Source organism: Agelaius tricolor, unplaced genomic scaffold (genome assembly GCF_023055355.1).
Source record: "Agelaius tricolor isolate 1412-34295 unplaced genomic scaffold, bAgeTri1.0.p SCAF_11, whole genome shotgun sequence".
NCBI classification, from domain to species: domain Eukaryota; kingdom Metazoa; phylum Chordata; class Aves; order Passeriformes; family Icteridae; genus Agelaius; species Agelaius tricolor.
The window spans coordinates 18,908,452-18,922,750 of NW_027269271.1; the positions used below are offsets into that span (position 1 = coordinate 18,908,452).

At 38.6% G+C, this 14,299-nt stretch overlaps 1 protein-coding gene across 3 annotated transcripts in view; it reads left to right on the forward strand.

The window, feature by feature from the left end:
• Positions 1-11,569, forward strand: part of ADGRL4 (adhesion G protein-coupled receptor L4) — a 72,370-nt gene extending 60,801 nt beyond the window's left edge. For all 3 annotated transcript variants that reach the window (XM_071436431.1, XM_071436433.1, XM_071436432.1), the window contains 3 exons: positions 7,687-7,778; positions 9,334-9,502; positions 9,932-11,569. In XM_071436431.1, the coding sequence (XP_071292532.1) occupies positions 7,687-7,778; positions 9,334-9,502; positions 9,932-9,994 (324 nt within the window). In that variant the 3' untranslated portion in view covers positions 9,995-11,569. The remainder of the gene's footprint in view (positions 1-7,686; positions 7,779-9,333; positions 9,503-9,931) is intronic.
• The last annotated feature ends 2,730 nt before the right edge of the window (positions 11,570-14,299 follow it).

Genomic DNA, 14,299 nt, shown 5'->3' on the forward strand with positions numbered 1-14,299 from the left:
GGATAGCTTTCTGACAAATATTCACACCTCCAAAACTGAAAATACAGCTTTTTCTCAGACTTCACATCTCAGTCATGCTCCTGATGCTTTCTCCTTCCTGGTAGCTCATCTAGTCACTGAAGCTAGTTGTACTAAAAGATGATGTACAACTATTTCACTCCTCTTTGCTGTGTAAAACTCCTGCAGGGTTCCTGCACGAGGCTCCAGATGCAGCCTAGGAAAGGTTTCTGTGTATGCAAGGAAACCATAGGGATAGGAGCAATGTGTAGTCTGAGTTTTTTGATGCACCTTGAATCAGTTCATTAAACAGCCTGATTTATGTCACTCCCAACTCAGAAGACAATACACCTTCGCAAAAGCTTCTTGGAAAAGAAGAGTAAACCTAGGGATTATTTACACTGTGAGCAAAATAGACCCCAGTCCTACCACTGGATCTAACTGGGGTAACATTTATGGCTGAGGTCAGGTACAACTCTGTTGGTCCATCCCTCCTGCCCTTGACTGCAGAGCTGACAGTAAATAATGTGTTTGGTTTTGCAATCCAATAAGAAATAACATTGAATCCACAAGTCTGCAAAGCTGTTTACACTGATGAAAAGCATGGAAACCCCATTTATTTATTTATTTATGTCTTCTTTTAAGTGTTCTAAAAATATAAAGGAAACAGCTAATTGAGTCTAAATCTATAGCTTGAAGTATGTAAAAGAAAACTTTGAAGTATTCATAAATAAAAAGCAATCCTATGTGAACTTTTTTTTTTTCCCCAAGTCAGGATTTGTAATAAAGTCATTTGGCTATGTTTTAACTTTTAAAACAAGTGAAATCATTAAAATCTTAGAAGCATAAAATTCTACCCCTGAATAATTGAAAATATTTCCCAAAAATACAGCCTAAAGGAGGTTCATTAATGTTTTTGTTCCATTTCCTACTCCCAGATAAGACTGCTGTTGTATACTTAAAGCTTTCGAGAAGATATATTCACTGGGGACATGGTAATGAGATAAATCAGTCAGGAGACAAGCCCTGACTGTTTGACTGCCAGCTTGTGTCCAATTTTATGCAATTAATACAGCATACATTTTCATTTTGAAGCTTAAACGGTTGTATTGTTAATAACTTAATTCCGTTCTCGCGGGCTGCAGTAACGATGACCCACTGAACGCCGCCGCTTTCACCCAGCCATCAGCCATCCAGCCAGAGAGGCAGAAAGGGATTGCTCTCCCTGGCAGAACCCAGACCATCACAAGCTCATTAATTCAAACACTCGTAATGAGGGTCATTGTACAGACTGATACAGATACAGCTGCTCTGAACTTCAGACATTTTTTGAAAGAGCCAAATTCAATATGATATATGTAAAAAATTCAAGTATATGCCTAAGAGAGCAGCAGGAGAAATTTTCTCATTCTTTTTTGTGAGATCTGACATCAGCATATAGATGGTTTCATCAATTATTGAGACAGAGACTAAGAAAGGAAAAGGGAATGATTTGGGGGTTTCATTTTTGAAGTTTGAATGTAAAGTGCTCAGACTGAATCAGAACTAGTATGTCTGAGTCTTTAGAATTAGCTGCTTCTTTCTTATACCTTCTCTTCTTTGTAACACTAGAGAGCCTTTAAAGGCTGGTATTTGAAATGTTTTAATAACTTTTGAAAGGCTGGGGTGTATCCTTTTATACAAAGATATCATACATGAAATTACTAATTCCTTTTTCATTCTATAAATAATGTGCATTGGAAATACTCTCAAACCCTCAGCCTCATATTAAACAATTGCAGCAGTGTTTAAAAAACAAAACTGTCTTTAGATAATCCTGGACAAGGAACTGGGGGGTGAGGGAAATCCAGGTCTTTCTGCTCCAGTGAATATTTAATTATTTATATGGCATGGAATAGATCCAGCAGTAGCAGTAGCAGTGAATAACTATACAGAGCTGAAGAAACCAAGGGTCATAGCCAAGTCTGAATATTAAGTAAAACAGAAAATTGTGCCCCATGTCTCCAACATCCTGTATAAATATGCTGTCCACAGGGATTTTCATTGTTCAGGAGTGTCCTTTCTGGTTTTATTCAGAAAAGCTGTCCTAGTCAGGAAGCGTTTCCTGGTGAAAACACAGTCTAAAACAGTAAATGTCTTTTAGTGCTAATGAACTGACATTTTTCAAGAAAAGAAGTATTGGATGAAATTTTTTTGAATGCCCTGTCCTGATCCATTTAATTTCTCCACAAGTCCAGGTGCTAACTGAGCTACTGCCATGAAAGACAGACCATTCCCCTCTGAGCTTTCAAGCGCTCTTTGTCTTCCTTTAAAAAAGGAAGGGGGGGGAAGAAGGAAAAAAGATGTCTTAGTTGTCAAATTTGACAGCTTTCAGCTACCTTGATGGGGCAAAATGATGATAGATCACTTCACTCAGTTTCTTACAATTTAATTGTAATTAATTATGAAAGAAATTACAGCTCTTCAACATGAGTGCAAATATTTTTATTTGCAAGTTTTATTAAATTTTGTGTAGCTCATCCTATTCAGTGTTCAACTAACAATAAATACCATTCTGTATCTACACAGGGAGCGTCTCATGCAGTGTGATGCACTAATATCATATTTACTTGAGGACAGAACACAACAATACTCTTCCAATATGTAAAATAGCTACATTTCAGAGTGGAATTAAGGACCTATTTTAAATGTAGCTGTTGCTAGGCAATGTGCTATTAGCAGAACTCCAGCAGCCTGGAACATTTAGGATTTTAGGACCTACATGCTCGTTCTTCTATTATTATTTAGTTTCTAAAATACTAGCTATCCACAGAGAAGCTGGTAATTTGCTTAGACAATAGATGAGATTGTTCCTCAGTTCCCTCTGCTGGGGCAGTCCCAGACCTGATAGGAGTAGCAGCCAGAGCAGCAGCATCTTGCTCTGTCCATGCCCAGCTTTCCTTCCTTGCAGAAGCACCTGCTCAGGTAGCAAGGAGAGAGAGGGAGGGATGCTAATCTGCAAGCAGACTTTCAGGAATATCCTAGATGGAGGTGGAGGTAGGTTAGCTCCATACACTGCTTTTCCCATCCTATTCTAAAATACACATGATTGATTGAACAGAGCTCCCTGGGCTAATTCCTTTGGCAAGGCCTCCCTGTTGTTGACCAGATGATTAGGAGAGCACCAGTAAATTTCTTTGAATTCTAAATTGCTTTTTCTCTCCTGCAAGAGGACATTATCCAGATCAGTGCTGTGGGTCAGATCTGATCCTAGGAGTTGTACCACTCCAGATTGCTCTGAACTCTCCCTTGTGTGCCTGTTGGACCTAACCCAGCAACATCACAGTTCTGAACATGGGAACTGTAACATGGAGATCCCAAAACAGCAGCAGGAAAATATCACTGTCCTGCTCTTTACCACAGCGTGCATCCATGACACATTAAGTGCTAAAACCTGCAGCAGTGTCCACTGTTGCCTGTGAATGTCTTGGGGCTGCCATTCTCTGTGGTGTGCAGTGAGAAAGCCTTGACAATGCTGGTGGCAATAGGAGTTTTACTATTTAACTGGCATTCTGCATATTAGCTTAATGGGGCCAGAATTCACTCCAAAACCCTAAATCCTTCTGACCCTTTTCTTATGTGATGTCCCAGAGAGATATAACACTTACCATCCTTCCTTTAAACTCCATCTCAGGTGTACAATACAACCCAGCTCCTGGGTTTGTGTCTCCTTCGAGATTATCCAGGGTTATACAGCTACATAAATGTAGCTGCCTATATCTACAGAATCCTGATTTCACGGACATCCTAGTAATAGCTCTTGTTCATTGTCTATTTCTCACAAATATATTTTAAGTTTTTCATTTGTTCATAAATATACCACAACATTTCTAGAATTTAAGAATGCTAAAAATACAAATATCTTTAGGGAGACTTGATTCCCTGAAGATGCTGTGAGTGGAGGCTTTTTCTGTATCAGTCCTTGACTTTGATTAACCACTTAAAAAAAAAAAAAGGAATAGATTAATTATTAAAATTAGTCCTGTAGTGCACCTGAGCAATGATGAGTGAATGATGATTCTCACTGAATTGCAGAGGAGGCAGAGCTGAGGATGCTCAGCACTTCAGAGAATTGCCCTGGTAGGGAGAAAGTCAGAGGTTTCCTTTGTAAAATGATAAGGGCTGAGTGCACTGTTTGCCCAATAGCAGTCTGGGGTGGTTTGTTAAATAAATAAAATACAAAAAAATTATTCAGTTCAGGGCTTGGAATCAATGCAATTCCCCTCTAGTCTATTAGACTTGCCGAGCAGCCCCTCTCAGGACACAGCAGTTTCTGTGCCTGCTCAGCCATGTAATAGCGCTGCAAACAAAGGCACCAGAGCCGCCGTGTCACGCTGTAACATCGTTATTCACTCGATAAAGCTGCGGCCGTGCCGCAGCCCCTCACGCCCTGGGTCTGCCCCGAGCTGCAGGCTGACTGTGCTCATTATTCAGGGAACCTGTCCCCAGGCTGGCCCTGTGCAGAGCCTGTCCTGAGCTCGGTGTCACAGCTGCCTGCACATCCTGCTCCGCTGCAGCCGCTCCCTCTCCGGGGACAGCATGCCTTATGTTTGCCGCTTCCTTCTCATTCACCTTGCCTGGCACCTCAAGGCAGCCTTAATTATAGTGCCAGTGAAGCTCTAGTCAACAAGATCTTAACACTGTGGTTTAATTACAAAAATGAAAACACATGATTACAACCAAAGTAAGTATAAAACAATATTTGGCTGTAAGGAGCAATCGAAACTTTTTAGATGTTTTAGTGTCTCTCATCCAGAAGCCCCTCTCTCTCAGACAGAAAATTTGAGATGTACATAGGACTTCTTGTGTACATCTGTATTTTAGATTACTTCTGCAGCCTACTGCTTCAATTTCTACTTGTTTGAAACTCAGTTTTGGATACAAATTCAAATGTCTTAAGCGCTTGTACCTTTGGCTAGGCATTTTAAGGTATTTGACTTCTCATTCCATTTGTTGGAGCACATAAGGCTCTTTGGGGATATCAGTTCTATTTCCCCTTTAGTCCTAATAAGTTCAACTTATTAGTGTTCATACTCAGTCCTGCCATCCAATATGAACTTTTTACTTTACATTTCCCAGAAATAGAGGCCATTGGTATGTTCATAGCAAAGAACATGCAGAGTATCAGATTGAAGCAGGATGCATTAAGTTTAGGATACCTTTTGGGATATCTATTGGATTACCAGTTTTCTCCAAAGGCCACACTTGACACATTGTTTACATTAGCTAGTTTTTTTCCTCCTGGATTTACCCATGAGTTCATGCTATTGTTCTCCCTCTTGTTTTGCTTCATTTCTGTGTCACAGAGTAGTTGCTACAACTTTGCTGTTATCCATTTCATCCCCCCTCAAAGGACAAAATGCAGTTCCAGAGGTTTCTAACTTAGGTTGAAGCATTGTATATAGCCAGTCTATGTGCTTTCACTTTGCTACAGAAATTTTTTATTAATGGAGTGCTTAAAAATGGGGCAAAGACCGACTTAAGACTTTAATAAATCTTGGAAACGACCAAGTGTTTCAGAAGTTAAGTTCACCCTCATTACCCTGTAACACTACCTCCTGTGAGGCTACCTGAGACATATTGTACAATAATTGTGTTCTGGCAGCTGACTCCAAGAAGCTGGTGTTAACCTCTCCTGTTCCCCTGATACAAACAGATTATTCCCATTCGAATGGGTTGGTGAATGAAAAGATCACAGTTAATGGGTATTACTTTAATGCAGGAGGCCAAATCCTATTATCCTGTGAAACGGACAGTGCAAATAGTATTTGTGCAAAGGAGCCCCACTGGGACAAGGAGAAACGGAGCCTGCTGCCCACCCCATCCTTGCTCAGCAAAACCCTGCCACTTCTGCAGCTGCTTTTGGGAGAAAGGGGGGTTGGCCCATGGAGCTTCTCACAGAAACTATTTCTGGCAGTTTCTAAAGAAGTTGCAGTGTGTTCTCCATACTTCTGGTACTTTGATCACATTTCCCGCTACTTTTTTCAAATTAATAAGTACATTAGGTGAGTTATGCAGATTACAGTGTATGCATGAAGTTATTTGATATATTATTCACCAACAAATATAAAATAAAAAGTAAGTCTGCATATAATTATCCACAACTGCTGACTGACTCATAATTAACTTTGAAAAATTGCTGGTTTAGGAGATATCATAGATTACAATTTTAAATATAAGGAGCTTCAGAATATCTCTCATGATCAGCACTAGTACAAGGTATTCAATGAAGGATTAATTCCCAAAACTGCTCATCAGCTCTATCTCCTGTCTTATCAAATTGTAAATATATTATGCTGCATTAAACTATGAGCATGCAGCTAATTAAAGCAGAGACTGTTTTAATATTAGATATTCCTGCCTTGACACAAGAAAAATGTTCTAAAGACATACCTTATGAGTGTTAACAAATGAAAGTGATTCCTTTTCAAGTGGAGCTGTGCTCCAACAGCTTTTTGTTTTTATTCCAGAGACTTTTTTTGGGGAGGGTTGGGTTTTTGGTTTGGTTTGTTTTTTTCTTTTAAAGAATAAGAAGCAGGGAAAAACCATCCAGTCTTTCTGGAGAAACAGCTTGGGGAAGGCATTAATTCTATTCATTCTACAGCTGGAAGCCCACAGGAACTGACCAAGGGATTGCAACCAAAGACTTACAGATAGTACCTGAATAAAACACAGCTAAAATTTGGTTTATTTACTAATATTTTTAATATATTCTGATGTTAAATGCTGCAAATTAAGAAGGCAACCTTCCACCTTTTTAAAGGAATGCAGTATAAATTTAACTGAAAGATCAGTGAAGCCTAGCCAAGGCAAGAAAGCATCCGAATCACAACTGAGCATCATTTGCAAAATTGCTTATTTTAGTTGGTTTTTTTTGTTTCAAACTCAAATCAAGCGATGCCATTGTAAAAAATCAAGGAAAAAATACCAAAATGATTCATCTATGAAAAAAACCATAAAAGATATACAGCAAGATGCCTTTCAGTAAAAGCTAGATTTTTAAAATTATTTGTGTAAGCCTCTAAGACTTTTCTCTCACTTGAAAGTTTTCACATCCCAAAGACCTCAAAATGTATGATGCTATTAATGTTATTTAGCAGCAAAAGACACACATTTTGAGATCAATATGATACAGAACAATAGAAAACCCATAGGGGAGAGAGTTTTTAGGAGTTTCTAAATTTCTCTTTCCTTTTTTTAAATTCCTTTCCTTTCTTTTCCTTTCCTTTCCTTTCCTTTCCTTTCCTTTCCTTTCCTTTCCTTTCCTTTCCTTTCCTTTCCTTTCCTTTCCTTTCCTTTCCTTTCCTTTCCTTTCCTTTCCTTCATCTCTACTCAGGAAAAATAATCTCAGCAGGAAATCGAAGAGATTTTCCAATAGAATCAATAAACATTTGCAGACTGTTGGTAGTGATACTGTTGAGATAAGGTAGGGTTACATCCCTGTTTGATCAATATTTATTTCAGGGCTAATATTTTTTTAATAGAAGTGAATCAGAACTGGGTGGGTTTTTTCCCTTCCTGGCATGGGATTCTGTAGATTTCAGATACACAAAAATTTTATCTGACTTGTTTCATTTAAACATTTAACAGTTATTGGCATTTAAAGGTATCCTGGTTTGAACTAAAAGTTTTGTTCTTCGCTCCCCCCAGGTTAATTTGTTGGCTTTTGGAGTGATTATTTATAAAGTATTTCGACACACTGCAATGTTAAAGCCAGAAGTCAGCTGTTATGAAAATATAAGGTAAGTTTGCCATTCAGTACAAATTCTACCTTCTTTCTGTAGGTTTAAATACAGACAGAGATGATAATTAGCATTCAAAAGTAACAGTTTAATATCCTGAGATTTGTAGAAAAAGAAATATTTTTTTTCTGTCATTACCCTTATATATATATTTGGGCATCAGTTTTGCAGTCATTATTCCCACTGAGTCATACCTTGTTTGATAGGGTGTGTATGAAAGATGCACAAAGAAAACAAGTGGCCCATATCAACCAGAGGGTAAAGGCTGATGGCAAAGTTAATGTAATTGTCCTTTTTTCTTAAGTATTTTCCACAGCTTCTATGCAAGCCAAAACAGAATTCAAATCTATGTCTGAAATGGGACCAAAATATTTGCCTTGAAGTAGCAAGTGATAAGAGATTGGAGCCATTCCCATTACTTGGGAAAAGTCTGCAGTAGGACATTGTGCTTCTGTGGCACTGGGGGGATGGAGCAGATTCGTTACTTTGCATGCTGCTATGATTTTTCCGTCAACTCACTCTCTTTAAAACTGATTTATAGGGACCTTGAAAACCGTTTGTGCAGGAAAAGCTGAAGTGTACTACAGGGAACATTGAAAACAACTTACTGTTTGTGTTGCTTAGGAACACTCCTGCAGTTTCAATGCATTGCACTAGATTTATAGTTAAGATTTAGCAATTGTTTTATTGATTACTTTCTCTTATTCCTCACCTTTCATAGCTTCATGTGGTGACCTGTTTCTAATGAAGTTGAAACTTATTAATTTTCAGGGGAGCAGTGCTAAAAATTTCTGCTGTTCAAAGGAAGTCCTGCAATGACTGAGCTGAGAATGAATAAGAAAGTAATCAGTGGTTTCATTTCCAAGACAACATGCTGTAATTTGTGCAAGTCTGTGAGCGGGGCTCTACAGCATCTTGGAAAAAAATTGTAGCAAATCATTCCTACAATTTTAAGGCATCAATATGCTGACCCAGGAACTATTTGAGAATACTTGTGTTCTAAAAACAATTTCCTTTTTTTTTTCATTTTTAAGAGACAGAATTTTTAAAAGAGCCTGGTTTTATAACTGGCACCGTCCTCTGCAGTGAACCTGAGAGGCAGCCTGGGAATCCTTTGATGTCATGCACATGCACTGACCTAAGAGCATACTGAACATTTTTCTGGGTTATTTTTTTGAGGAAGATAGGGGGGAGGAGGAAAAGTGGGGGAATGCTTCATAACAGACATATGTTTTTCCTTGGGGAATTACACTAACAGTAGATTTAAATCAAATCATATGGTGCTGCAGTACACCAGAGAAAACATAGCTGAAGATTAAAGAAGCCAGTGTTTTGAGGCCCTCTAGTTTTACTCCTTTGCTCTTCCGAAGTGATTGTGTGACTTTGTTCATGCTACAGTGCTACAGCACACCCTGAAGAGCAGCCCCTGCACTTGCACTTCTCAGGCCTTGGCAGCTGTGAAAGAATTTCCAAGGCAGCACTCCCCACCCAAAGTGGAGGGAAAGGACAGTAGCATGTGCCTGTGTGTTGTTCACAATGTTTTCCTCCTGTCCAGATCCTGTGCCCGTGGTGCCCTTGCTCTCCTGTTCCTCCTTGGGGCTACCTGGATTTTTGGGGTCCTCCATGTGGTCCAAGGGTCTGTGGTTACTGCCTATCTCTTTACAATCTTCAATGCATTCCAGGGGATGTTCATCTTCATATTTCTTTGTGTGCTGTCTAGGAAGGTAAGTATTGTACTCCTTGTGGGAAGTGACTCAGTCCCATGTCCCTGCACTGTCCACCTCCCTGAAGCTGAGCTTCTGCCTTCAGTGGAGGCAGAACCTCTGTCCAGTTTTTATGTTCTCACACATTTTGTCCAGTTTTAAAACTGAAGTATGAAACATGGGGAAATAGGGATTTTAACTGTAAAACTGGTTACAGTGTCATTAACCTGATGAAATAATAATGTGTGCAATAAAACTTCCAGTATTTTCAATTAGCAGCAAGATACACCCACACTAGCCTGGGATGATACTTTCTTCAGTAGTCTGTCCAAAAGTAAATGTCAGCCCCACCTTAAAATATCTAGTGGCAGGAGCAGTACAATGAGTTCAAAGACATATAGACCTATTAATAAATCTATTTCATAATTGAATTCAATATTTTTATTTCAGATCCAGGAGGAGTATTATAGATTGTTCAAAAATGTTCCTTGCTGTTTCGGCTGTTTGAGATAAAGGGAAGGAAAACACCCAAAAGCATCTCAGCAGAAGAAAGAAGAAACTTACATGGTGTTATGGATATTACTGCAAAATATGGTATTTTGAAAGTTTGAAATGACCCAGGGAGCAGGCATATCTCTTAACTGAATTACTGGTTTTGTACATACATATGCATTCGTGCAGAACATCTATATTATTCTGTATACTAACAGTATACAAAACAAACTGGATCATTGCAAAACAAATATTAATAAAGAAAAGGGAAAGAAATTTCTAAAGAATCTCAAGACCTCATGACTGAGGTTTTGTTTCTAATATTAAAAATATCTGCAGTTCTTGAAAGCAAGATACCAAAAACCAACTGGCACAGCAGATTTTATGAAGTGCTTTGCTAGTGGAAACATATTCACCATTCTTTTGTAGTAAAAAACTTCATAGATTAAGTTGTATGTGACCATCTGTGGGGAATGGGTTCCATTAAAGAGTCAATAGATAAAGATCTGTTTCAGCCAAGACTTTTGAAAACATTTCTTTTAATTTAAAGTAGATTAAAAAAGGAATTTGTTTAATATTATTCTCTTATCACTCTGAAATATATATTTGTATATTAATCAATCCTTTATTTTTATAACTTCTAAAGAACTGTTTAGATCTAAAGAGCTGAGGTCAGATCTGATACAAGAATGGTGGGACAGTCATTTTATAACTGAAAGATTATTTTGTGAATACTTTGAAAAAGGTCTGGTTCTCATTTTATTTAATTGCCAAAAAGACTGAGATCTGCTTAACTGGCACTATGATTTTGGAGGCTGTGGGAAGAAGATGCTTTCACAGGTTTGTCACTTCATAGATGGTTGGAACCCAGACTTTGTAGGATCAAATTAAAGTGGTAGAAATCACCCATGCAGAAGAAGACGGATTTAAATTCAAGGTAATGTGGCTCTGTACCATGTAAAATTCCAACTACAGCAGTTTTCTCACAGCATCTTTGAGTCAAGCAGTTGTCTTCCTCTGAGACTCCCGGGTTTGAATCAATCCTGCACTTAACCTTAAGAGTATGAATAGAACCACTAAAATCAAAGGGAGTACCAAGGCACAAGTTTGGCAGATCAGAGCATAAACACAATGCATCAACCATTCTTCCATCTTGAAAAATATGCTTTAATTTCACCCTTTTAGCACCCAAATTATGTGAAGTGCTGAGCAATTTCCTGTCCACATTGCCTTCTCAGGAAGTGTCCTAGGATCTCAGATGAAGCCCAGTATTTTTGCCAGTGAGGCACTGTAAATATGTAGTTGTTAATAAATCCCACTGTTGTGTTGTCTGTTAAAATAAAGCACTAGTCTGAATTTTATTTATATTAAAGGAAATCTTTTTTTATTAGTGGTCAGCTTTGGTTTTTATCTTTTTTCCTTATGCACAAGGTTTTCATTTTATGCACTGCAGTGATAGGCTTCATTAGGTATGTTCCATGCCTGTGTCAAGTTTTTGAAAAAAGAGTAGTCTATTTTTCAAAAAAAAACCTAAAGAAATCTCCTGGTCCTTTGAATGTAAAATATGTGAATAAACTGGAGTGCTTTGCTTTCACATTTTGACATTTCCATTCATTTAAATAAATACAGTGGTAAAAGTTCACATTGTTACATATCATTTGCCCTCAATTATTTGCTGTACTTCCTTTGCTGTTGTCTATGTTCTTCTAAGGTTGGGAAATGCAGATACATATTACTTAAAAGAGTATTTTTAGAAGGATATCTACCAGCCCATCATTTTTAATCTCCTGCAGAACTGTAACCTGTAGTAAGCTGATCTGTACAAAGCATCTCTAGTAACTATATAATGACTTCAGCATGCTCAGGGAGATTGAAAAAGTTCCTTGGAAAGAAAATATATCATAAATGTTTAGCTTACAATAGTCTTTGTAATGAAAGAACATCTTTTATAGGAAAACTGCTCTCCTGTCTCTGGGTCAGATCTTCATTGAAACTCTGTTTTCCTTACATACAAGGATGAGTTTTCATCTTTTAATACAGCACATAAAGAGCAAATACATTTTTTTAGATTCCCTGCCTCAGACCCTGAAGGATATTGCAGTTGTCCTTCCTAGCACATGCATTGCTGATGTACTGCCAATTAAAAGGTTTATTTGTCACAGCCCTTGGTTACATGAACCCCAATCCAGCAGAGAGAGGAGGGCTGACATTGGACATAAACTGAAAAAAGAGAGGTTTCAACAAGATATGAGGAAAATTCTTTTCACCATGAGGACAGTCAAGTGTTGGAAAGGATTGCCCATAGAATTCATACAATTGTGTTAAAATCTTTGGAGGTTTTTAAGACTGCATAAAGTTCCAGCAACCTGATCCCAACCTGACCCTGCTCTGAGCAGGAGGGTGGGTGAGATGACCCTCTGAGATCCCTTTCAGCCTGGATTGTTCTATTAGTCTATGGTATCAAATCAGAAAAATAATAATCAGGCATTAGTTACAATTTTGTTATGCAAACTGGCACTCAAGTGCTAAGCAAACTGTTTTTCCAGAAGTTAATTCATGTAATCTATTTATCAGATCAACTAGCTGACTGGTTTGAAAACTAAGAATTCTGTTTAACACTTTATAAGATTGCACACTTTTTAGAGGCCTGTGATATGTCCTGTGGGACGAACAGGAAAAATAAAAAAGTAAAAACAAATCAGTGATTGACCAGATATATAAAAAATAAAATGTTAAGGTTTCACTCTGAAAATAAATGCTTGATGAAGAAATTTTTTCCCTTAAACCAAAGAGAAATTTGTGTTCAGTGTTGCATTTTAAGGTATGCTTCAGAACACAATGAATAAGGTAAAGACTCATCTATTCTGAAATAAATATTCCCTCAAAGAATTAGAATAGTATTTCAAAGAAACTGCAATATTATCACCATAGCCATTGGGAGATTCAGTCTGCTGGAGCTGTGCTAATAAACAGAACTTCTGTGCTCTTTACCTATTGCAATGAAGCAGGTAGTCATTCAAAACAAGATAAATACAGTGCAAATTTATTTCAGACTTTTCTCCACTCCCCAGCTGTCACAGACCTTCAGCTCAGAACATGGGGATGCTCTGAAGCCAGGACTTGGGCCCCTTGTTGACCACACAGATAAAGCAATGCTGCACATGATTATGTGAAGCAAAACAAACATTTTCAGGGCTGATTCCTCCAGCTGCTACACTTCCAGTGTCACTTTTCTCATCAATAATTTCACTTTTTATATCTTTTTCATCATAGTTCCTTAAAGGCCTGTTCATAATCACGCTCTTGCCATGTGCCAATTAACCCCAGGAGAAGCTCTACCTCCTTCTTTGAAATCTGTATAGATTAGAAAAAAAAGTCAAAACCCATGAAGTTAAAATTTTCTTTCCTCTGGAAAAAGAGATGGTGGGAGGAGGGCCACTGGCCAGCAGCTTCCTGCAGCCTGTGCTACTCTTTTCCCTTGGTTCTCATACATCCAGCGCTGAGCGCTCTGAGACTATGGAAGGGACTGTGCCACCTCACTAAAGTCATCCTCCATGCAATTTTTTATATAAAATTAAGCCTTTAAGATGGATGCAGACTTGAAAACAACTGATCAGCAATGCACTGACAGTCCACTTGAAAACAACCAAACTGTCAAGTGCGAATGTGCTGAAGCATTTTCACGAGTTGCCTGGCTCCCTGCCAGCTCAGCCCCCACGGCCGGCCGGCGCTGTGGGCAGTCTGTCCACGGAGCCGCAGTCACAGAAGGACAGGACTGCTGCCTTCAGGCTCTGCAGCTCCATGACAACGCTCCTGAGCCAGCCTTGTGGAGAACCAAGAGCCCTTGGCACGTCCAGACTTTGCCACGAGTCAGGTCCATGGCCAGGCATGGAACCGGGAGGCCCTGGAACTGCGGCTTCAGAACGCGCTGCAAGATGTGACTAATATGAGATACAGCAATTCCACCAACTTTACTGCTGCACTGCCATATTGACAGCAGCAGTCCTACTGGCTCGGAAGAACAGAAAGTATGAAAAAAATTCCATACACACCAAAAAGTAACAGTAAAACTGACTTTTGAGAATGTACTTTTGTTTTTCCAAGTGGAACAAAAAATGCTTAAAAAGCACACTGAAGTTACCCTGAAATGTAAATTGTTACTGATTCTATTTATAATAACAATTATGTTTTGTAGAGGCCTTTTTTTAAATCTTCCTAATGCAGGGTTGCATTTTTCCCAGAATTCCTTTTCCAGAACTATGCCTTTAAATTTGGCAGAAGCTTTACTTCTACAGCTGTTGTTTTGCAGGTCCTTGGGTTTTTTCT